The sequence below is a fragment of the Mesocricetus auratus genome, unplaced genomic scaffold (genome assembly GCF_017639785.1).
Source record: "Mesocricetus auratus isolate SY011 unplaced genomic scaffold, BCM_Maur_2.0 Super-Scaffold_4256, whole genome shotgun sequence".
NCBI lineage: Eukaryota > Metazoa > Chordata > Mammalia > Rodentia > Cricetidae > Mesocricetus > Mesocricetus auratus.
In genome coordinates, this window is record NW_024429182.1 from 61,298,016 (window position 1) to 61,323,213 (window position 25,198).

General features: G+C 45.2%; 1 protein-coding gene across 1 annotated transcript in view; it reads left to right on the forward strand.

Annotated features, from left to right (window-relative positions):
- Positions 1–21,713, forward strand: part of Tcerg1l (transcription elongation regulator 1 like) — a 184,584-nt gene extending 162,871 nt beyond the window's left edge. The window contains exons 10-12 of the mRNA XM_005064264.4: positions 12,176–12,265; positions 16,917–17,035; positions 20,839–21,713. Coding sequence (XP_005064321.1) covers positions 12,176–12,265; positions 16,917–17,035; positions 20,839–20,995 — 366 coding nt within the window. The 3' untranslated portion in view covers positions 20,996–21,713. The remainder of the gene's footprint in view (positions 1–12,175; positions 12,266–16,916; positions 17,036–20,838) is intronic.
- The last annotated feature ends 3,485 nt before the right edge of the window (positions 21,714–25,198 follow it).

Sequence of the window (25,198 nt, forward strand, 5' to 3'; positions counted from 1 at the left end):
TAACCCCAAAGGGAATATCCCTTTTCTGGATTAATTAGATTGTTTTTAAATAAAGTGATTCCCGAATCTCATTTTGAGTGGAGAGAGCTGTATGTGAACCTCCTTCCAAGGACTTCTATTTCTTACTTTGGCTTTTGGGCACAAAAATGAGCCAGTACAATATTGTAGCCCAGTTGGATTTCTTCACAGAGCGCAGTGGAACACAGGAGGGGGTAATGAAGACAGTGTGAGGGTAATTGTAATGAATGCAGTAATGGCCTTGTGAATCCAAAGCAAATTCCCAAACTCTGCAGTGGCATGCTTCTCCCTGCCAGGTTGTTTCCTAGAAACACCTTTCCCTTCTCTGCTGCAGATGCAGACAGGCTGCAGAGCAGGAGATGTGGGGGGAGGGCTAGGGCTGGGTCATCCCTCTCACAGCAGGCCAGGCCCAGCTGAACTCTGGGTGCTGGCCAAGGAAAGGAGGAATGGAGGCAGGGACAGCTCCTCAGGACTCCGGCCACAAAGCATCCACTCCCGCCTGACTATCTGGCAGTATTCTCTTTCTAGGCCTTATGAATGTGAATGTGTACACCTATTCATGTACTGTCATTTAAAAGCAAACTTCAGTTCACCTTCTCAGAAACTGGAAGGGCCAAAAGTGAGTTGATTCGGGTCACTCACTCATGTCTAGCCTAAGAGTGGAGCCGAGTGGTAACTTGATGTGCAAGTCTTCAGTCAGGTTCCTTCATGCACACTTCTTCCTCAGTCTGCCCTGGGACAGTCTGTGTGGGCTCCTGTTCCCGCCATGGTGCAACCGCTCTTGCCATACTGGATCCTAGGCTACCCAGGATGCTTTGGGGCATTTCCCTGGGATTTCCTGGGTGTCCTGTGGAGACTGTTTAGGCAGTGATGGGCATCTTACTCATGTGTACCTAACTGACTTATGAAAGCATCAGAGGGGACCACGGAGTGTGTGAGGAAGGAGTGTTCCCTAAAAGGGCTGAGGTTTGTTTTCTGACTCTACACTCTTGTAGGATGGGATGGGGGTCATCAGGAGAGTGGCATACCACATCCATTTCCCCCAGGGTTAAGTTCCTGTGTTTGTCTCCAAGACTCCTTAAGATACTTTCATGCAATTAGACCATCTCAACTCCCTCTCTTACTGTGAACAGCTTCCAGCCGAGAAGACTACAGGATCATTTCTGCAGGGTTCTAGGCATCTGGTCCAATATGTCATCATGAATTATCTAAAACTTTTACATTTATTTACATAGTGTGTATTTGTGTATATGTAACACACACACACACACACACACACACACACACAGGGCATAGTAAACATGTTGAAGTTAGAGGACAATGTGAGGATGTCTGTTCTCTCCTTCTGCCTTGTGGGTCCTAGGGATCAAACTCAGGTCTTGTGATACCTTAGCAAGGACCCTTATCTACTAAGCTATCTCTCTGATAATGAACTTTTGAGATATACAAGGGAAAAACTTCACTCCATCATTTTGACTAACTTTTATCTTTGAATTTTGGAAACCATTGAGTTCAATGTATTAATGCAGTCTTCTGGTAACTTGCAGGGATAGAATAGGGGCCTTGCCTTCCTGAGCAAAAGAGTGGGTGGGGTTAAGCTCACAGAGCCCTAAATATCTCCAAAGGACTTTGCTGGGAGGGTTTTACTAATGATACTTTGGTGTATGCTTAACTCACCAGGGTGGACGATTCAGTTTGGACTTCGATTTTGACATGCTTATATGAAAGCCAGCTAGAACAATAGGTGTATGAGAAGCAATGGACCAGTGCTGTGCTGACTTCAAAAGAGTCCCTTCAGTTTTGGAATAGAACACGCCAATCTAAGTTTACTACCCTGTCATAAAGCAATGCTACCACCTGCAATACTCAGACTTTATAAAATATGCCATCCAATTTCATAAGTCACTCATGCTCATGAGAATTTGATAGTTGAGCTCAGGAGATTTCGAGCTGCTTAAAGAATGAGCCATAGAAAGGTCACGCTTTATGGACTGAGTGATTAACAAGATTTTTTATATTGCATTTGCTGAGTACTTAGTTCAGAAACCTGTGTGCTTATGGAGTGATGAAGCCAGGCATGGAGGATTTCTAATATCTTCAAAAGACAGGACGTGGGTTTTCCCAGGGGATTATGGGCTAGGGAGGGGCTCTAGTTACATGCTTTTGTAGCTGGCAGGAGATGGCTCAATAAAGGTTTCTGTTTTATTTATTTAGTTCTTGTACAAGCTCAAATCACAAGGGAACTTTTTTTTAAAGCTCTACTTAATTGAGTAGCAGCTTGCCAGCTTTCCCCTTCCTGTTTAGCTGAGTCCATGGGAGACAGGGTGTTGGGAGTGTCTCTTTCTATAGCATCCTTGATGCTCAATGTTGCCTATCCAGGGCTGCAAAGGGAAATCCTTTTCAGTGTGCTGGGCCCAAGTAATACAGGGATCAGAGCTGACTCTGGCTGTTACCAGAATTTGTCTGAAGAAGCGGGGCCTCATGAACACTGGCTGACACCATAGCCAGCTCCAGGAGAGACCCTGAATTTGAGCTCAAAATTATGTAAAAAAAAAGGATCAATTGACAAGAAACTCATCAAATAGTGGTCATTGATCAAATTGAACAGCAGGATCACTATGGAGTCTTTGTGAAGCCAGTATGGACAGTATGGAACAGACAGAGGCTCCTTGGTCAGTCCTTCAGCTTACAGCAGGGAACACACACGACCCCTGTCCCAAATGTCTGAATATTGGGATCACCCTGCAGCCTATTGTATGTCTGATTCCCCCTTCCTTTCCAAGGTACATAAGCACATGACTATCATCCTTGTAGAGATTTGGAAGCACCAGAATGATGCTGAAAGCATTTGCTTATTGCCATGGTCACAGGAGAAGTGGTTAAGCATAGTTGGTCCTGTGGGCAGGTGCTTGAGCTAGTTGCTGGTCCTTGAATTTTGGGGGAAATATCTGCTCTGTGTCCTTGAGGCAGGTCTTAAATGTCATGGGCATGGAGCATTTTTCTAATAAAATGAAATGACATAATTCATGCATATCAAAAAATAAGAGGTAAATATACCAAATTCTTTGTTAGTAAATTAATCAATTTATTAAGAAGTACCAAGAGAAAAGCAGCACAAATACTGCCCTAAAAACAATTCTTCACAAGTAGTGTATACCTAATTTCAGGCTTTCCCCCCTAGAAATAGTTTTTATAGGCTCAGTAATGGGACACGTGTGTAGAATGTGCATGACTCTGGGTTCCATCCCCAGCACCATGAAATTACAAAATTAAATTTCAAGAGACTTTTAAAAAATCAAGACTAAAGACTTTTATAGTGCATCTGATATTGAGTTGTGATTGGACACGGTTGAACAAATTCTTTTTCTCGGTTAATCCCATAATATTCAACTTAACTTACAAATGTATAAACATATTATATTTTCTCATAAGTAGCCCACATTTAAATTAGCATGAACACTTATGAAATCTCTGTGTATGGCCTGTGTGTATGTGTGTGTGTGTGTGTGTGTGTGTGTGTGTGTGTGTGTGTGTGTGTGTTGGGGGAAGAGTGTTGGAGATCAGTCCTAGAACTTCACAGAATCTAAGCAAACAGTCTACCTTTGAGCTGCATACCCAAGCCTTTTGATGAATAATGGAATATTTGATGAAATACCACTTATTATCAATTTAGAAAGCCTAGACCCATTTGGTGTATTTTCCAATGTTGCTGTTTAAATATTCATTAATCCACACATGTATAAATGTGTGTATATGTATGTGTGTACCTGTCTGTGCATGTGTCCATGACTGATTTCCTTCCAAATATAAACATTTGTCTTCTGTTACCACATTGCTTTTGAAGATGCTGTTCTGATTCAGTATAGTCTCCCACCAGCAATGAGAACTCCTTACAGTTTGTTTTTCATCGCACTCAACCAGCACTGAATAGCAAGAAGGTTAAATATTTTTCCTTACTATTTTTTTAAACCCTCTTGGTCCATTTGTTCTTCTTGGCCTCTATGCTCTCAGTCCTATTCCCTGGGTTGGCTGCCCTGGGATTTGGCTATGTAGTGCCTCAGGTGTGACCAAGGCTTTCTCTCTGGAGATTGCATCAAGTTCTATCCCTGGGAGCTGTGGCCACCTCTTCTGACTTTCAGATAGGATAACAATCTCTAATATGAAAACAGTCCTCAGATCAAATCACGTCAGCTGCATGTAGGATGACCATGCAAAATCTTATTTATAAAGGTAGAAGTAATAATATACAATACTGTGAACACCAGAGGCAAGGCTGAGTGGCGTGTTCCAGTGTGAAGACAATGCTACTGACATCTCTGTCCTGTGCTCCAGGTCTTCTCTACCTTTAATAAAGTTCACCTGGGCTTATCTGACCATTCCCGCTTCTACTCTCTGAGGCCCACTTCCCCCAAGAAGAAAGCCAATTCCCTAAACTTAGAGGAATCTTGTGAAAACCTGAACAGGTCCTGCAGGAGTCCCCCTCACTCTGTGTCACCTGTACTTTGGGTACTAACTTCTCAGACACAGAACCTATGCCAAGCCTTTGTGCCAGAGCTGTGCCTAGGAGACCTCAACCAGTGACCATGACTTCGCCTTCAGTGGTGGAGAAGCTGGCCTCCCACAGCAGGTTTGATTCCTTGGTTCTATTGACAACTACCTGTGTTTATCAGGGACATCAGAACCAGAAACAGAAGTTCTTGAAACATGCTCAGGGGACTCCATTAAAGAGAGCACGTTCAAAAGAAGCAAGACTCTGTCCCTACAGAACCTGAGAGGCCTCAGGAGAGGACACTGGGAAGGCACAGGGTACACAGCAAATGCTCCTCAAAACTGAAGCCCACTATGTGAAATTTGACCATTTGGGACTTATATTAACTGCCTTTCTCATTGCTGTAACAAAATACTGAGCAAAACAACTTAAGGATGAAAAGGTTTATTTGAGCAAATAGTTTGAGGAGAAAGTCTGTCATGACAGGAAGGCACAGAGGCAGGAGCCTGAGGCAGCTGGTTGCACTGTCTTCTCAGTCAGGAAGTGGAGAGTAGACTGGGAGGAGCAGTTGGGTTATAAAACCTCATGCCCTATCCCCATGACCCACTGCCCCCAGCAAAGCTCTACCGCCCCCCACCCATGCTCCACAAATTTCCAATATAGCACTATCAGCTGGGGATCACAACCACATGAGCCTGCATTTCACATTCAAATTCCAACACAGCTAAAGGGAGAGACTGTGGGTCTTTTTGGGCGTGGCCATTTCCAGTGGTCTCTATGTCACTTTAGAGCCCCTCTAACCCCTGCACTCAGGGAGGGAGAACTTCTGAACCTTTGCCTGAGAGTCAGCAGGGGTGAAAGAGAGAGGATGGGCAGGGCAGAGTGTGCTCACGTGCACTGAGAAGAGACTTTGAGGATTGGGTGACACATCCATGGCCAAGAGATCCAGTAGTCTCTCAGCAGCTGAAACCACAGGCCATTCCGCATACCTGTCTGTTTTTCCTGTTTTTTTTAACCAACATAAAACAATGACCATATTGTTACAGTGAATAGAAGCTTTTTTTATTCATTGTATTAGAGTCTAGGAAGGGGCTTGGATCACCAATCCTGTTTTGTTTTTACCTCTTCTCGTGAACCTGGGACTGAAGGAAGGGGTGAGTTCTCTGGGGAGACTGTGACAGAGGCAGGCCTTGCTTTGGAGGTCCATGGTGCTGTCAGGAGTTGAGTGTCCTGGAGTCAGAACACTTCCTTGAAGGGCAGTTTGTAGTTAATGGCAGAGAAGCCCTTTGTAATTGTCTAAATAGTTGAAGTCCAGGTTTAAGGGGGGCATCTCAGTGTACCAGGGGGTCAAGAGAGACAACACAGTGCTTGGTAATCAAGTTTTGCGGTGAACGTTAGTGTCTAAAGTAACTGGGTTTGTGTCTGAGATGGAAATAAGCTATATGAAGAGGCTCTAGCCCCTGAAGGCCAGGCCAGCTGTCAGCAATGTCCAAAGATTGCAGGCTTGAGCCCTGTCTATGGCAGAGGGGCAGTGCAGATACGTGAATAGACACTGTAGGTCACACACTCCTGCAGGAATGATTGGCACCCCAGGGCAGGCATCAGTTGAGCCCCAATATGACTACCAGTGTCTGGATTCTCTACCCTGTCGAGATCCTCTTATGAACATGGAATTATACAGCTACTGCCTTGATGCCAACACTTTTTCCATGAGCATCTGGGATCCCCAGATTCTTTGTGGTTCAAAGATTGGAAAATACAGGACTTTTTAGCTGGAAAGAGGAAGGGAATATTCTGCTTGCTATGACAGAGTGGTTAATGACAGCCCTGGTCACTCCCACGCTCCTGCTCAGGTCTGACCCACAATAACAACCCCAGATGGCCAGAGGCGGTCAGTGTCTGACAGGACCTGCATCCTTGCACTTTTGGTCATCTCTGAACATGCCTGACCACTTTGTTTAAATGAAATCCGTTTGTCTCAGAGCTTAATCATTCCCAGGAGTAGCACAAGATCTGATTTCTTCAGTTTCTGGAGAAGCTTGGCTAGTGCTGGGATGGAGATGGAGTGGCTGCGCTTTGTAAATGCTCCCCACCCAGATGGTAGGTCTTTCCATGCACAAGTCCTTGATCACTCCCTAGCAGGTCTGATGGGGCCTCCCCTACTCTTCCACAGAATGGAGAGCTAGGCAGCTGCTAGGATTTGGCATACTTTGAGTGGGTCTTGTCCTCTGTAGACTCTGTAGAGTGGATTCCGCTTAGGGGTACACGAGGCTCACAAAAGAATCAGGTCACCTCCAGGCTGTCTAGGAAGCAGCCACATTAAAGAGGTGTAGGATCAGACCAGGAGGCTGTCAGGTGCCCAGATGAGGAGGTGATGAACTGAGGATCGAGCTGTTGGTGAAGGCTTAGGCCATGGGTGGAACAATTGATATTGTGTGAGGGGAACTACTTGGAGATGACATTCTCCATCCAGACACCAGGTGAACATCACCAGAAGCTGAAACCTGAGGTTGCTATCTTGTCACTTCATCTGGGAAATACTCCTGAATTTTTCTAGCAAGGCTGGTTTTACAGGCTGAACAAATAGCGATCTCAATAATAGGAAAACCTAGGCTCCTGGACCTGCAAACAAGCCATCTGTTCTCCTGAAAGGGGAAATTCCTTATACCCATGTCCTGTTCAGTACTAGCTCCTCAAGACACAGTGCCACACAGAGTCTGCAGCCTCAGGACCTTCATACTAACCAGTCATTGCTGGGGAGATTACTCATCAATGCAGGTTCCAGCATGATGATAGTAACTGTCAGGGAAGGACACTCCCTCCCAGTCACCTCTAGTCTGTGGCTGCCTCTCAGAGCCTGACTTCATGACAAATAACTCTAGTTTCCTCCCATATGGAAGTGATAAGACAGCTGGTGACTCAGATAGCAGAGAAAAAGCACAGGGGACCCAACTGCCATCTCTAGGGAGGGATGGATGCTGGAAGTAGAGAAAGGACCACTCATCTGGTTCATGAGGAACACTGTCTACGTTCTCAGGCTCCTGATGACAGCAGATGACAATGAACATTGGATTAACTGAAGAATGAGGAGATCTAGAAGCACTAAGACTTTCCCACTGACATGAGCACTAGCAGGTCATCTAGATAGTGGATGGACATGCTCAGGTCCTCAGGATATCAGAAGGGGTCATAGAGAAGGGCCGCAGAGAGGACACATGTCACAGTCAGACACAGGGGAACACCACAGTGGTAGCCCAAATGTAACTGAAGAATTCAACCATTTGAGACCAAATCAACTAAAATGTTAGATAACCAAAAAAGCATAAGGTAGCAGGGTGAGGTTGGTGACCCTGCCAGGAAAAACAGAAGCAGTGGTGTGGGTCTCTGGACCTACAGAGTGGGCAGCATGCCAATGTGGCCCTGCAGCTGAGCCGCCTCTCTAGGTGGGGTGTGTGGAGGGTCATCCATGCTGTCAAATCTGAGCTCTGGAGCTGAGACCTGAGCTTAGCCCCAGTCAGCATTGAGATAATAGATAGTTATCACTTTGACCTCCTGGCTGAGGTTGTGAGCTTTGAGGCAAAGCTAACCCTGGTTACCAGCTTGCCTGAGCCTGGTAAGACAGAGCACCTATGATACACATTCCATGAAACAGGTGTATGACATACAGAGAGGCAGCTAGGGTTGTGTAAACCTGAGATCAGTACAACCTGCTCCAAGGAACCAATCTGTATGTGCCTCCTTGCAGTGTGACTGAGGGACCCCAGGAAGGAATTCATCCTGGGCTTTCTGTCTTGAACTTAAAACATACTGAACTAAAGCTTTCAAGGGCATCCTGCTTATGGGGTGAGGACCAAGACAAAGCCTGTTGTGTTGGACACTCCATCTTGGCATGCTATAATCTCACTCTCTGATCTTACAAATTTATTCTAAATGTAGAATGGAGGAATCGAACTGCCCCAAAGTTTCCTAGAGATCCGCCATGTCTTACTTCTTGTAAAAGGAAGACAGACACCAGTCTTGGTACCAACCTGAGTGACAGTTGCCCTTCTAATTATTCTGAATGTAGATCTATGTTTTGCACAGTGGCATGGTGAGAGGGGGACTATGTGTACACTTCTGTGTGTAAGAATGCATGTTTTTGTATGTGTGTATGGTTTTGTTTGTCATGTATTCTTGTATGGACCCATGCACATTTGTACACATGTCTATTTTCTTGCTTGTAGATACATAACATTCATGTGTGCCTGTCCACATGTGTTCATATGTGATGTTATATGTATATGAGGGTTTCTTTTCATATGCCTCTAGTGTGTGAAGAATAACATATGTGTGCATGTTTCCAATTATGGTGTGTGTGTGTGCCCACAGTATTTGGGCTCTTTTTTAGAGGTGATTACAGGATTCATCCTTATTGACATTGCTGGGACTCCTTGGGTGTAGTTCTGTCTTATAGGAGGGCTGAGTCTACTAGGATGGTGTAGAGAAATGAGTCACACAGAGCTGTCCACCCTTCCTTTTATCTGTGGCCTCTGTCCTCCTCCATGATCCTCTCTCACATACTCCATTCAACTACCCGCTCCTACATCCCTGATTTCATGGGACCTGTCAGCATGGCCATGAGTGAGATGACTGGGTTGGTTTATCTCTTTTTGCCTTTCTCGTGGATGACAAGCTCCCATGAAAAACTTTATACATGCGTTTTATACTCCCTTCTTATACCTCTAGATTTTCCAAAAGCTAGACACCCTGTCACAGTTGGGTATGTGACCTACTTGATAGCCATCCTCAGCCCTCTCTGAGGGACCCTTCCCAGGTGGTCACCACAGTAACATGAGCCCATCTGGCTGAGGTGGGTGAGTCTGGCCACAGCTAAATCTCTGTTCCAGTTCTTTTTGTGGGAGTCACTCCCCAACTCACTCTGTCCCTGCTCCCCATGACATCAATCTTATACCAAATGCTCAGTGAGTTGGATCACCTCACCAATTAAAGAGTTTGTGGGATACACAGAAAGAACTTTGATTACTAAAGATAGAATTATTCATTAAGAAAACCTCTCTGGTGTGGTGTGGTGTGGTGTGGTGTGTGTGTGTGTGTGTGTGTGTGTGTTGGTTGAAGTGGTTCCTCACCCAGGAATATTTCAAGCATGTGAATTAGTCAGTTACCTTTGCGTCACTGTAACTGCAGTTGTTATAGGAGAACAGTTTCTCTTGGTTTGTGGTTTTGGAGGGCTTTAGTACATCCTGGTGGGGAACCCATGACAGAGCAGTTCAATCCAGTGAAAGGATTTTGTGTCTCTTCAAATGACCGTGGAGCAGCAAATGAAGTAGGAACTAGGTATGCCAGTCAAAGGACTCCCATGGTGACCTACTTCTTCCAGTTAGCTACTATCTCTGGAAGCTTCCACAACCTCCCCAAATGGTTCTGTGAACTGAGTAACACATGCTCAAATCACAGGACTCAAACTGAAACAACATGGATGCATTTCGTTTTGTTAATTTTGGTGTTTATATCCCTTTCCTAACCAGGATCCTACCCTCTACCGGATCACTATGGCTTTTCCAAATGTGATTTAGACCTTATCTTTCTAACCACATTGTCTCCAGGATAGCATTGAGGCTGTAACCATCTTGGAGGTCCCTGCATGAATCTCTGTGCATCTACTTGTCCCCAGTTCTTTTTCCCCCAACCCTGTCTAGCCCATTGAATTCCCACCTTCTCTACAGCTCATGAATGCCACCCATCCTAGAGCAGCCTCCTGTGGCAATATCTTGCCTAAGAACCTGTAACAGTGGCCACTCAATTTGGGCATGGTTACAGGTGAGGACTTGACCCATTACAGGGGAGGTTCAGGGGGATGAGATCCTCTTGGGTGGTGGAGAGCATGAGAGAGGCAGTGTCTGTATCCTTAAGCAGGGACGCTGACAGTCATTCACTGTTACCTGTGTAAGTCCATTCCCAAATAAACACCTAGTTATCATTCATCTTGGTTTGGTAAACTCATTGTAACTCCTTACCGTCATCCTCTTAGGTCCCTCCCTAGGTCTGGATGAGTATCTGTATTTCAGAATGATCCTTGGGAGCCTCTTATTTCCCTCATCTGTGTTACCCAAGACCAGGGCCTTTCTGATACCAGGGTCTTGATTTATTTTCTCCACATCCTCAGTACGCAGTAAGGCGCCAAGGCAGAGTCAATATTAAGTCGATGCTTTTAAATGAACAAATTATTTTTAAATGACTTAAACATTCCCTTGTTTATCAGCTGAGAGTTTGGAGGCAAGAGCCTCTCAGTGGCAATGTACCAGTATCCAGGTGTTGGCTTCTATTTCTGTTCTCTGATTAAGAAAACCAGGGCTTTAGAGAAGTTGGCTGATTGGAACAGTAAAATACACAGTGCACTGAGGGGCCTGGAGCTCTGGGGAAAGCCAGAAAATGAAGTAATGCCTTCAAGGTGGGATATGATCACAGCAGAGACTAGAGAGTATGGCACAGCCATGGAACTCTAGACAGCTGGTGTTGAAGGAGGTGAACAGCAGCAAAAATAAGACAGGACATGGCAGTGACTGAGGGAATGAGCCACCACCCATGTGTCCTTACAGCTATAAAGAAAGGTTGAATAAATACGTCACCAGAGAGATAGAGGGATATCCTATCAGAAGGATTCCAAATCACTCACAGAAGGCAGAGTATGACCAGCTACATGGGAGCTGCATGCTGCTTGCTCCTGCCAAAGTGTAGTACACAAAGTGCCAAAAAGTGACCTACCTGTCCAGGGGACACTGAGCGCACCCCGCAACCTGGAGCCTAGGTCCTATCATTAGTGAGTCACAGGGATGGAGTAGACTCTGAAGTAGCATGCTGGCTCTGTGGTTATCCTCCAGACTGAAGGAGTTCTGGATAAGACCAGAGTAGCACAGCTGCCGAGGACCAAGGCCATCAGAAACCAGGAGAGTCTGGGAACATAGCCCAGTGTGGGGGAACCTTAACAGATATGAGGTGCCTTATGCTGTGAAATTTTAGGACAGAAAAAAAATCAAGGTTGCTAAAGAAGTCCAGATGATCTGCGGGCTTTTGTTCAAAATGGTGGTCTAATTTTTATGGTGCCACACCTAGCTCCTTGATATAAGATTTCAATGATAAAAGATATCTGGAGGGAGGTAGGAGAACTGCCTGTAAAATTCTTCCATATTTTCTATAAATATGAAAACTGCTGTTAAAAAATTAACCTACTTAAAGAATAGAAAGAGAACTGCTAAATGTTAACTTTAAAAGATCAGATGAGCATCCACTAAGACCAGCCTGTTTTTGAGTTTTTCTATGCTGCCACGGCCTGTAGTTGTTTCTAGAACTCCCAGGAGCCTCCTCTTATCATTCAAGATATGACATTGAAATGCCCCCTGCTCATCGTGCAGGAAGTCAGGTTCATGGATCAGGGCAGGGTCCTGGAAGACAACAGAAGTAGTTGTGTCATACATCTGGAAATTAAATTTTCTAATGTTTTTCATATTGATTTTCATGGTGTGCTTGATGTATCCCACACTCTGTACAATGCACCCTCTCTGAATCCATTGTACCTTAATGCTGCTTTTTTTTAAAACCATTGATCATTACAGCACACTCCAGGCTCAGCATTGGATACTAACAGCAGCTCTATTGAATATCTTTCTCCAGGTGTCAGCATTTTCTACTTGGGAGAAAGAATTGCATAAAATTGTGTTTGACCCACGATATCTCCTGCTAAACTCTGAGGAACGGAAACAGGTAATGCTGGAGCAAGGTGGCATGGGAACTAGAAACAGGGCTGAAAGGTTGCTAGGTCCCCAACCAGTCTGGGATCTTGGGAGTGACACTGGAGGGACAGGGAAGGCTCTTGCCTGGAACTATTCTGTACTATGTCTGGTCGTGACCCCTGCAGGGAATGACTCAGAGTCTAAAATGAAAGTGCAAAGCCTGGAGCAAAACTTGGAGCATCAACCCCATTCCAAATGACTGCACACAGTTTGTTGACGGCACCACCACATACCCAAGGTGTAATACTGTTAGAGGGAAAGCAGGAGAGGCCAGGAAGCAGAGTCAGTGAAAATAAAAGATATTGTTCTAGAGAACAGGTTCCAGAAAGGGTCAAGGCTGGCCTGGAGTGGCATTACCAGGCTCTTTAGAGAATAACTTGCCAGAAGTCTCATCATGCTTTTTTGGGAAGAACTTCAAGGGACCAACTCTGCCTTTCCAGGTTATATAGACAGGGGAATGATGGGAGACAGGAGAATATGATATAGCCAGGGAGGGGCTGAGGGCACCGCACCATAGCTGAAGCTGTGGGGCAGATGGAGACAAGAGATGTAAGACACAGATCCAGCTAGACTCCTCTTGAGACCACCAACCTGGTACATTGCCAGACTCAAATAAACTGCAGATAAAGGAGGAGCTCCAGAGTTAGCAGAGAGGAGGGGACATTGCCAAGAATCTCCAGAAGTCCAATGATGTGTGAGTTGGCAGATTCCTATCAAGACCAGGACAAGTCATAGAGAGTGCAAGTTTATATTAGCTATAAGCAGACATTGAGATGGTGTGATTGACGCTTCTGGGTGGTCTCAGCCAGCCTGGGATCCTGTGTCCCTTCTAACCCACAAATGAAAACTCTTCCTCTAACAGGCTGGGTGGGGCTGGGAAGCTCAGGAGGGCCCTGAACTGGCCACTTAGCATCTCCACCTTTCACCACTCATAAATATGGAATGGATTCTTCTCACAGAGTTTTGTTTTTCCAAAAAAAACTTTAAAGTATGTGAGGACACTAAGTCTACAATCCAGTGAGCTGAGTTTTGGCTACATGTGTTTTTCTTCTATAGCTAAAGAAAACTGTAGATTTTAATAATTGATACTATCTCACCATTTTGTTGCATTATTTAAAAGCAAAAAGCTCAATTGCTCTTTGTAGGAAAGAAAACTCATCTGCACCATAAGAAGCTGTGAGCTTCCAAGGCAGGCATGCCTTGTGTGTGAAGAGCCAATGTGAACAGCTAATGTGTCAAGCCAACCTATAAATACATAGGCTGTACTTTTACAAGTAGTCCTTTTTGTTTGGGGCAGGGGTGGCTTTGCTTTCTTTTTGGTGTGTGGCCAGTTGTTTTCCATGTGTCATTTGTACTTTTTAGAGGCTAGCATCATTTTAGAAGAAGCTATAAGAAAAGCCCTGTTTGGTGTGAGGCCCTCGAGTAACTTCAGCTTGGTGCTTACGTGACATTCCTTAGGAGGTCTAGGAGAGTAAGAGCCCAGGCAGGAAGGAGTTGGTTTGTGGACAGGGCATCAATACCGTCATCCACTTCCTGTGTCTAAGGGCAGAACCTTCTGTATCAGATTATCCCAGGAAGTCAGAGACGCTGGGCTTCCATAGACCTGGTGAGAGAGGGACAGATGCCAGCCTGAAAGGGCTGTGGTGTTTGTCCCTGCTTGGGGAGTCAACCCTTGCCTAGGCATGTTTTCAGCACCTTGAATCATCTTACACCAAGAATCTATTGTTTATCCAAAGATTTTGTAAGTGCCTGTGACATTACCAAGGGAGATGTCAGTACTGTCTTAATGTGCTACAATAGGAAGGAAGCCAGCCTCACGGTCTTCATGGATGGGACCCTCCAGAGAACATCCTGGTCCAATGCTCATGTCCCTTCTGCGGTTGTATCAGTGGCACAGCCACTGCATGTAGAGAAGGAGCATTGTGTGGGCCTCTCTCAGAAAGCACAGTCCAGATTACAAATGGATTGGAGAACAAGCAGCAAATAGAATACACACAGCCCTCCCATTGCAGTGTTTTCACAGGGGAAAGCTGCGGCTCATGGTGTGAAGTTAGCAGGGCTGCAAAGGAGATGGAGTGAGCCTAAACAGAGAACCAGGCCAGGGGAGTGCTAATCAGTCGGGTTTCCATGGTAACGAGAAGTGTTTCATTTTATTACACCAGGGCCTACAGAAAACGAGATAATGGCCAGTGCTCTCTTTTAAAAAGTCATGCTCCAATTTGGGTAAAACTGGTGTAATTTGTTAGAGGGGAAATATACCTGCTCTGTTGAGTTATGGCAGCTTAAATAAAGCAGCAGAGGAAAAGGAGAGGGAAAGGGGAATAATTTGATTAGGTGGATAAACGGTTCTAGGCAGGGAGGTATATGGGCATTTCTCATATGCTCTGACCTCACAGCCAGCCAGCCTTTCTGCCCGCATTTAAAATGAATAGAGCAAAACTTGGCTGATGATGGAGCCCCACGCTCTTATTTGGATAACAGTCCCACATTTGCTTCTTCTATCTGTTTAAATTAGAGGACTGCTGGAGAGCACACTTCACTATTTGCCTTGAAGGTAAAATAAGCCAGTCAGAGTCTTACTTAAATGTGTGTGCACACGTTCAAAATTTAAGCTGCATTCGCGATTATTTCACTCCAGAGCTGCTGAGTCCTCGGGAAGCAAGCAGTATTTCCTGTATACCATTAGTAAAGAAGGGATCTGAGGCAGGGGCATGATTGCGGCATCAAGAAGCTAAGGCAGGGGTACCAAGAGTTCCAGGCCACCCTGGGCTATTCAGTAAGACCATGTTTCTGCCTTTAAAATGTTAGAGACAGAACAGAAAGATATGAAGCAGTAAGATAGCATCAGAATAGAGACAGTGATGGGCTTAAGTGTTCCATCATTTCCCTTCCCCGTCCACTATCTGGCAGGGCGGCTGGGGACTAGTCGATGACTCAGACATGCATGGATTGATATGGAATGGTGAAATTACATGTGGGTTTTATTGGTATTTTTATTTGTGTTTACATAAATATTTAAACGATCTTCAGTTTCTTTTTTAGTGTTCTGGATGCTTGCGTAGCATTTTGATTAGCACAGCTTTGTCCTTCCTGTCCCTTGACTTTATTGTCTGCAAGTGGCAATTTTTCTAATGGCAGAGCAATGCATAGTCTCCCTCTGACAAAAGAAAAAGGGATCAGACAGTGCCTGTAACTCAGTTGATGGAATGCTGGCCCTGCATGCATGAAGTCCTGAGTAACATTCCCAGCAGAGCCTCAGCCAGATGCCGGGGCATACTCCTGCAACCCTAGCATTCTGGAGGTGGAGACAACAGAAACTCATAGCAAGTTCAAAGCCAGCCTAGAATACACTGAGACCCTGTGTCAAATAAGGGAAGCAGACAAGCAACAACAGTGAAAGAACAATCCATGGGAAGTAGCAAAGAGAAGTTTCATGGTCTTATGAAGCATCTGATTTCCAACAGAAAACAGTGTAACACTGTTATTCTAACACTAGTCTGGAGTGTTGAATACCAGTCTGGAGGGTTTGCATACCAGACAGTACTCTCATGCCCTAGACTTGGAAAAGGGCTTCCTGTTTGGCTATTCAAAATACACTTTTGGTCATGTTCCCTCCTCGGAAATTTCTACACTGATGGTTGGCACTGTCTAGACATTTCTCGACATCCTTGAGAGAGGACCCTGGTACACCCTGAGCCTTCTTCATGCTAGAAGTGAGGTTTCCTGGAAACTAAAGTGTGGGAATCAGAGATACCGGAGTTCTTTATGTTGTCCTTTTGTAAAAGTTTAAAAATTAGAAAAAAAAGGAAAAGGAAAAAAGGCCGAGATGGAACCGGGACCAGAGTGATGGAACACGAGCCATAGAGAGCACAAGCCATTGTTTATTTCAGCGTCAGGAGAGCAAGAGGGGGGAGACAGACATGAGAAACTAGAAGAGGGGGGTAGAGAAGAAGGAGTAAGAGAAGAGAGTAGAGGGTGACAAGAGGTAAGAGAGCGTAAGAGGGATGGGGGTCCATCCCTTAAAGGGGTCCTTTGCACCTGCGTGCAGGCTGTACTCATGGAACCCTGCGCTGGCCAGAGTGCTGCCTGAGTGCATTCTGCCAGGTAACAGGGCAGGCCAGTTTAATGCCTGAACCTTTCACTTTATGCTTACAAGTTCATATCTTTTTCAAATATTCCATGCCCAATTATAGACTCACAGGAAGTGATAGAGTAGATGAAGCACCTATGGACAGTTTGACAATGATGTGAGTGCTGGTAGGTTATATGTCCTGCAAACATCATTCAGAGCACAAAAAGAGGAGGGAAGTGCAGATGGAGAGGCTCCTAGCTTCTGGTGCTCAACAGAGCTTTCCAAATCTGCTCCAGGACTCCTGAGCTCTGCCAATTTGTAGTTGGCCCAGAAGTGCTGCCTCTGAGGATGGAGCAAACCGGACCTTGTTCCTCAGAAGCCTCAGTCTTGTGGACAGTAGCATAATACTGGAGCTGTGCTTACAGATCCTGTAGCTATGACAAAGAACTTCTTTCCTCAGATGCTGGACTTTTACGCTGACTTTGGGATACAGGATTTAATTTCTTACATTCAATTTTGTGGTGATTTTCTTCCATGCTTGTGTTTTAAGATATTCGAACAGTTTGTCAAGACAAGAATAAAAGAAGAATACAAGGAAAGGAAAAGTAAATTGCTGCTAGCCAAAGAAGAATTCAAGAAACTTCTAGAAGAATCTAAAGTATCACCCAGGTATGGAGAGAGATATGCACCAAGTGTTTTTGGGGGCCAGAAATGCATCATCACTGCAGAGTTTGCTTCATTATGTCTAACATTTCAAAGACATTGAAACATCCCAGAAAGGCCTGTTAGCAACAGAGCCTTGGGAACCTGGTGCTGCTCAGTCTGGCAGACAGTGTAATTTGCTTGAGGAAATTCCCCGTAGTCACTGAATTTCTGTACAGACTTCAAAGGGTCAGCAGCCTTGACTTTGTTATCTAATGCTCCTTCTGTCTCTGTCTTCTCAGTGATGGGGTTATAGGAGTGAGCAGGACCACTCCTGACTTACAACATGAGACCCAAACTCCAGTCCTTATGCTTGGTTAAGAAGCACTCCTAACTGTGGAGGCATCTCTCCAGCCTATGTATTTTTATTTAAATGGTAACTAGCAATGTTATATTTGGAGTGCACATTACTTGTTCCTTTCTGTGAAGACGTAGGCTTCTATAGTATGATCTGTAATTGAGTGCATAGTTAATACTGGCTGCATGTTGCTCCCAAAATCATTCTGCCTACTCACAGGACCTTCTGAATGAAAAAAAATTGAGTGCAGCTTGGATCTCAGGGGATGCCAAGGAAAAACCGAATGTGTGCATGGTCATCTGTAAGGGTGACTCTGGCCTGGCTTGTTTACCCAAGAGTGGTCCTGAGAGGGAGGCAGACACAGAGGGAGGGTTTCGGAAGCTCATCCTGGAACCTTGTTTAAGTTCTGCCCTGACCTGACCCAGGGATAAGATGATGGGCATTTGTGTGTTTTCATGATCTCATCTGAATGTAGGTAACTATACAGACCTCAAAAAGTAACAGAGGGGATAGCGTGAAGTCTTGCTGTGTGATCCTTACTCCCTGAGCAGCACAGGGCACTAAACAGTGCTTTGCTATTGAAGGCTTTAGCTGATATTCCCTGCTCCTCATTGGTAAGATGCTAGTGACACACCTGAAGTTTCACATGTGTCATGAAGATGGGGGGGGCATAGGATATACTTACTTGAGAAAAATCTCACAACTCACAAATATACCCCCATTGCACACATTACACACACAACCTCACATGTCATATACACACCATACCCCACAATGTACATAACATACATATATACACATACCACACTCATCATATGCCTTACATATTATACAAACCACCCATACAACTCACCACACATATGTATACCTGTCACATATACCCTACCATACATATCACATACCCACACAACCCACAACAAATATATACACACATCATACATTTCATCACCTTCTCCTCATCACACACACACACACACACACACACACACACACCATGTAAGCCATTACACACACATTACATATACATCCCCAATACATCATACAGATGCACACATGGAACATGAGTAAGAGAAATCAAATAGGCTTAAATTCACATTTATTACTCGATTTCCTCTTCAACTGTGCTGTAGGTAAATGTTACTGTGTGTTTAAGGAATACATAGTGACGTGTGGGAAACACACAGACAGTAAAATGCTCACTACTGTAGAACATATTAAAATGTTTTAATACACACTTGGCATATACTACTTCCATAGTTAGAAAGCTGTTTATAACTTTTAAAGAAGCCGGATCTACTTTTCTCTTCCTTCACTGTCACCTTGTTCTCCTAAGATGGGGACAGCTCAGTCTTGGGGTGGCCTTAGCCCAGGATCCTTTGGGTGTTTTCCTCAATAGCTGCTACGGCCTCTAGTAGTCTTGGCTACTGTCCAAGCTGACTCTGGTGGTCTGTCTTAAGTCTCTCCTGAGAACCTTGTGGAACAGAATAGTAAGGGACCAATCTCACGCTCTTGGACAGCTTAGTATACATTCCTCCCTGATTTGCACAGTGAATGCTTATGCCACCTGGGTGGTCACAGGTGCATAGCAGTCACTCCGATGACTTTCTGAACGCCCAAGAGCCAGCAGAAAGCCGGAACCACCCCTCCACAGAGCTGAGGCACACTGGGCTGTCATTTTCCCTCCTCTTCCATGATGCTTCTCTGCAAAGATGCCCCGAGGGTGGTCTGGAAGGGAGCAGCAAGTGCTGTCAACCTTGGAGAGGTTGTAACAAAAGTATAATGCTATCACAGCGGTTACATGACTAGAGGAAGACTCAGGAATGAGGAAATGGAGAGGAAAAGAAGGAAGTGAAGAATAGGGAAACCAGAGAAAGACTCTTTCCTTTCAGAGAACCTATTAAGCAAGTGCTCCCTGCAGTCAAAGCAGGAAGCTGGCACCTGGATGATGAAAGAAAAGGGACAACTAGGAACCAAACCCTAGACCATCCTTTTAACATTGATGCCACTATACTTTTGTGATTTGTAATAAAAGCTGCAATAATTTAACACAAATACATTTGCAGAGAAAATGTAAACTTTTCTGTAAATATAATTGAGCAAGACAGCAATAGCTTCCTAAACAAAGAGTGATTTTCTATGCACATTGGGTGCTCACAGCCAACCATCCTCCATGGTGGGGACTCTGGGTGCCAGACAGAGCTGTGACTGAGAGGAGGTCTGGTTGGCTAATGCCAGATCCAGAGCTCTTGGTCACTCTGCAGCTGCCACTTCTGGGAGCTCCATATTGGAACTGGGCAGGTGGGACCACAGCCTTTCCAGGTTCTGGTGTTGCTCCAAAGTTCTGGCACTACTATTGCTCCTTAAGTTTCCACAGTTGGTAGGCCTGTCTTCACTGCTCAGGTAGTGCTGGCCTCTGTGGTTTCCTCAGAGGATCCCTGATCTGGAGCAGAATGTTTGCTACACAGAGAACCATTAACTCCCTACCTGTTGGCCATGGTTAGACACGTGGTATCAGCACAGAGTAGAGAACCAAGCAGATAACAGTATCTCTATCCCAGTGCAAAAAGGTTCAGTTAAATTCTGTGCTAAGGGACACAAAAGAGTGCTTTACCACTCTCTATATCTCTAGCAGACAATAGCTTCCCAAAGAAGACCATGGTTCCTGTAGGCAGAACTGTTTCTTTTCTGTCCCAGCAGCCACTCCCAAATTACCACCCAGAGACTTATTATTAATTATAAATTCTCAGTCAATAGCTCAGGCTTGTTACTAGCTAACTCTTACATTTTGAACTAACCCATATTTCTTTCTTTTTTATTTTTTATTTTTTGGTTTTTACAAGACAGGGTTTCTCTGTATTGTTTTGGAGGCTGTCGGACCAGCCCGGCCTCGAACTCACAGAGAACCGCCTGCCTCTGCCTCCCCAGTGCTGGGATTAAAGGCGTGCGCCACCACCGCCCAGCTTAACCCTTATTTCTTATCTGTGCTTTGCCATGTTGCTTGGTACCTTCAGTAGGGCATGCTCATCTCCTTCTCTCCACACATTCCGAGTCATCCTCCTCTTTGCAATCTTTTTTTCCACAAGTCCCACCTAACCTCTATCTGTGTAGCTTCTTTACCAACCCAATCACTGTGACGCTTATTCACACAGTGTAAAGGAATAATCCACAGGCTCCCAAGGAAGAGTGGGTACCATCTAGGAGCAGAAGAGCAGGGAGGCTTTGCTACCTAGTACCCGTATTGTGAAGTGAGAGCAGACAGAGCAGTGGTTTTATGTGTGGCTGCAGCAGCATCAGAGAAATCGCTCCTGAGGCCGGAGATGTGTGTGTGAAATCAGGTTACAGCCCTGCAGGACCAAGCACCTCTCAGCCTGTTGGCCTGCAGGAGTCCTGTCCCCGGAAACTTGCTTGTCTTGTTGAGGAATCACGGGATTCCTTCTCTGGAAGATGTCTGAGAAATGTCTTTGTCTTCCAGGACCACATTTAAAGAGTTTGCTGAGAAGCACGGCCGGGATCAGAGGTTTCGGCTTGTTCAGAAGCGAAAGGATCAGGAGCACTTTTTCAACCAGTTCATACTTATCCTAAAGAAACGGGACAAGGAAAACAGACTCAGGCTCCGGAAAATGAGATGAGTCTGTGCACAACGCAATACGACAGGCAGCTGAGTGCGCGCAGGAGGGGACAGGAGATGGCGGTGGCCAGCTGCTCTGCACAGCCCAGGTGGCCAGGGCTGGCTGGTCTCAGAGAATTACTGTTTCATATTGAAGCTCCCTCTTTTGTACATTGTTCCCAGTTTGATGCATTTCTAATTGCCATGAGATGTTGAGTCCTTAAGTGTTTTAATTATGCAAATTACTTGTAATATACACAAATTATAAACCCACTACAGGTTTGTGGCAAAGCAGAAGCAGGAAATGTTCGTAGTCATCTTGAGGTGTTGCCTCCACTCAGAAGGACTGTCTAGAATTTCCCCGAGATTTTCGTGAGTCATCCCCTTTGTGCAGGCCTCCCGTGGTGTTCCTAGATCAAGGCCCCTTGTTTCCTGAGTAGTAGAAATGGGTTCCATTATTCATCACAGTGACAACCAGACATGTGACACCCTTGTGGATCGTGATCATCTGCAGGTGGCTAAGAGTGATGGCTGGCTTCTCTGAAAGTGTGTTCAGGTCGGAAGAAGGGAACCATGCCAGCTGTCAGAGGTCCTTCTTAAAGAGAATTATTTTGTACAAAATCATCATATTACTATTTGAGTTATTTTTATTGTATGCCCAGAGTTTGCATGAGATTTTTCTCATCATCTTTGTATAAAACTTAAAATTTTTTTTAACCAATAAATATTTTAAACCAGCATGCTTTCTGGCTGAGGCTCCCATCATCATCTTAGATGGCAGAAATATGTCAAAATATTCCAGAAGGAGGTTAGTGTATGTAGGGCTGTGTCAGGATACTGGAACAGACTCTGACCCCTATGCCTTCCTGGACAGACTGACTCCCTACACCTGCCTGGACACACTGATTCCCTTAACCTGCCTGGACAGACTGACTCTCCACACCTGCCTGGACAGACTGACCCCACACACCTGCCTGAACAGACTGACTCCCTCCGCCAGCCTGGATAGATTGACCCCTTACACCTGCCAGGAAAGACTGACTCCCTACACCTGCCTGGACAGACTGACTCCCTACACCTATGTACTGCTATGGACTGGGACAAGTTCTGGTAAAATCTCCAGCAGACTAGTTCTTTCAATTATTGAATGCCAACTTATTAATCTCAAGGCTATGGAGTCCTTCTTCAAAGAGGATTCTTTGTTGCCTACTGAATACTGGCAGCCTCCTCACCTCCCTTTGTAGTTCTCACAAATGCTAGACTGTACTTGACTGTGGCGACATCCACACCACACTCACGTGATGAACTCTGGTTTTAACACCTTTGCCATTCAACCATCCAACCCTCCCTGATGTGTGACCCATGGACCTTCCTGAGGTTCAGGGGAGTGGGGTATCTCTAACTGAAGGCAGGCTTTGGAGGTGTTGGTGCCAAGTCAGCACACCAGTGAACATTCAGGACTTAAAGCCATGCTGTGACTTAACAGGACTTTTTGAAAGAAAGAATTGCTAATAGCACAGGTGAATAGCATCATGGGGTCTATGTCCAGGTAATAATGAATAACGTTAGACTGACAGGTGACTGGAACAACCATTCCCAATCAACCATGGCTGTGGTACTTCCTGTCTGGAGAGAGTATACGCCCTGGCTTAGTGACAAGCAGATAAGCCATGTGTGGTCGTGCTGGTAAGAACTTGCTGGAATTTTACCACAGGACCAGGGCGAGCCACTCACGTGTCTCTGTCTCATTGGGTAGACTATCCCAATGGGGATGTTGCAACTTCCAGGGGATACTGTCTTCTATGATTTTTGGACAGGGGGTGGAGAAGCAGTTGATGTTTCAGGGACTCATTTCAAGGCAGGGGAGCTTCCAGGACCCCTGTCTTTGGAAAAGCATCACTCTTTTCCACACGTGATGGTATTCACTTAAAAGCCACTGAGAGCTCATTTGCTTACTGAGGCTGGTAGCCTCAGCACAGAACACCAAATCTACAGCAAGAAGGGAGTTCCTAATTGTGTCTTATCCACCCACCATAGTGTGGCATTTGCTTAATTCATGAATAGGTTGTATAAAATGGAAACAGATTTGACAGGGCTGGTCTGAGCACCTCTGGAAGCACCCACTCCCACCTCTGGACTTGCCCTTCTTAAGAGGATCGCTCTCTCTGCACCCACAGCTCCACTTCAGTTGGACTCTTTGTCATCTTCTGACAGCAGGAAAAGTACTAGCTGAGATTGATGGGGAAACCTCTTATAGTGCAGGCTCCATCATAGCTCTCCAGGGGAGGCCTTGGAGGCCGAGGTAAAGGGAAAGTCCCACTGTGGATGAACCTTAAGGCTTCTGAAGGTGTCAACTTTGCACACAGTGCAATCTATTCTGTGAAAGAGAGCTCTGGAATATGAACTGTGATTATTGAGGCTGAATAAATATTTGAGAAGCATGAGATTGGAGATCAGGGATGAAGAGATCAAGGGAAAGTTCATATATCAGTCACGAGTTCCATTGCTATCACAGAATGCCTGAGGCTGAATAATTTGTAAAGCAAAGAAGTTTACTTAGCTCACAGTTCAATGACACTTCCTTCTGTAGGCTTTAGTGTAGACAACAGTACAATGTCAGCATAGTGAGAGAATTAAACTGAAAGACAAAAAGTTCAGAGAATGGACCAAGGTCAGCCATACTGTTTAACAGTCATCTTCCAGCAAGAACTAACTATATTTATTCCAAAAGCCTGGCTCTGACTAACTAATGGCTTCCCATTAGGTGTAATCTCCTCTTAAAGGAGCCATGGCACCTCTACACTGCCACATGGAAGAAACAAGCTTCAACACATAAACCCTGGGGGACACACTCACACTCATCCAAACCTCAATTGGCATGGGACACAATGTGGAGATGCTTGTGTTATGAACTTGAGGGGTCCAAATGCCAGGGGCACACAGTGAAGGGTCCTGTGACAGCCAGGCTTTGACCATGGAGTCACATGCATAGGCCACATGGTCCATCATCGTTGGATGGTACAATCAGCAGTCTATGAGTGGGATTTCCCTACATTACCGAAGATAATTTCTCTTTTCAGCTCTACTTTATTCAAATGCAGACTTTTTCCCACATAATGAACACCTCCACCATCACCATTATCCTTATGTATATACTTCTGTCCATGGAGAAGGAACAACATCTCCATCCTACTCAGTGTCCTGTTTCCTGGAGAATTTATTGAACAGAAAAGTAGTCACCTCAATGGCTCCTGGTCCCCCAACTAACTGACATTCCTGTGTGCCCTGTCCACCACATGTGCAGCTCTGCTGTGCCTGAAAGGGACTTCAGGAGTACTGGTCACACTGAGGTCATTGTTGTCCTACAGGTTCATGGCTCATACAAGCTGCCCACACTCAGAGTTGCCTTCGATGGAGTCACTATGAATGGCTGATCCAGCCACCATGCCTGGAGTGAAGTGGTCCTTCATTCATCACCACCCCTTGACCTGCCTATTGAATTCTAATGTCACTGCTAGACATGGAGGGTTTGAAGAGAATACTGTGTCAGAGTAGAAGAAGCCACAATGGTCTTGGGGTTTCCTGGCCCCCTCAGCAGCTCTTAGAACTGAGGCAGAATGTAGAGAAGGTAGTGGCTTTGGGGCAGCATGAACCACATTAATTTCTGGGACATGTGCATCCCAATTAGTGCATACTGAAGACAAAACATGTCTAGACCTATGGGATTGTCCCAGGATCATTCACTAGCACCGTGCTTGGTGTTCAGCACTGAATGGCTAGCAGGAAGTCAACTAACACTGAAAACTCAGTCATGGCAAAGATCGGAGGTGCCTGAGATGACAGTGTTGATTACCTTTGCAGTTCTCACATCTGTCTTTAGGAGAGGGTCCTGTGAGATGCTTTGCCTTAACCGTCTCTCCCCCATTTCTCCTATTATCATATGGAGGTTGACCATCTGACTTTAGTGGGTGACTGAGTAGACCTTGCCTTACTGTGAGACTCAGTCTCTGGTTGGATTTTTTTCACCAGAGCTGGGGCCACAGATTTGTGATCATCAATGACAGAGAATTCCCAAGGCAGTAGGCCAGACATATCATGTGATCTGCCCTAAAGATTAGTCTCTTAGCCTCTTCTCTGATGCCCATGGCTGAGGAGTTTTCATGTAGTCAGCTATGGCCCCTTCACTCCGCAATGCCTCTGGGTTTAGCAATTGTGGGAGCAGAAT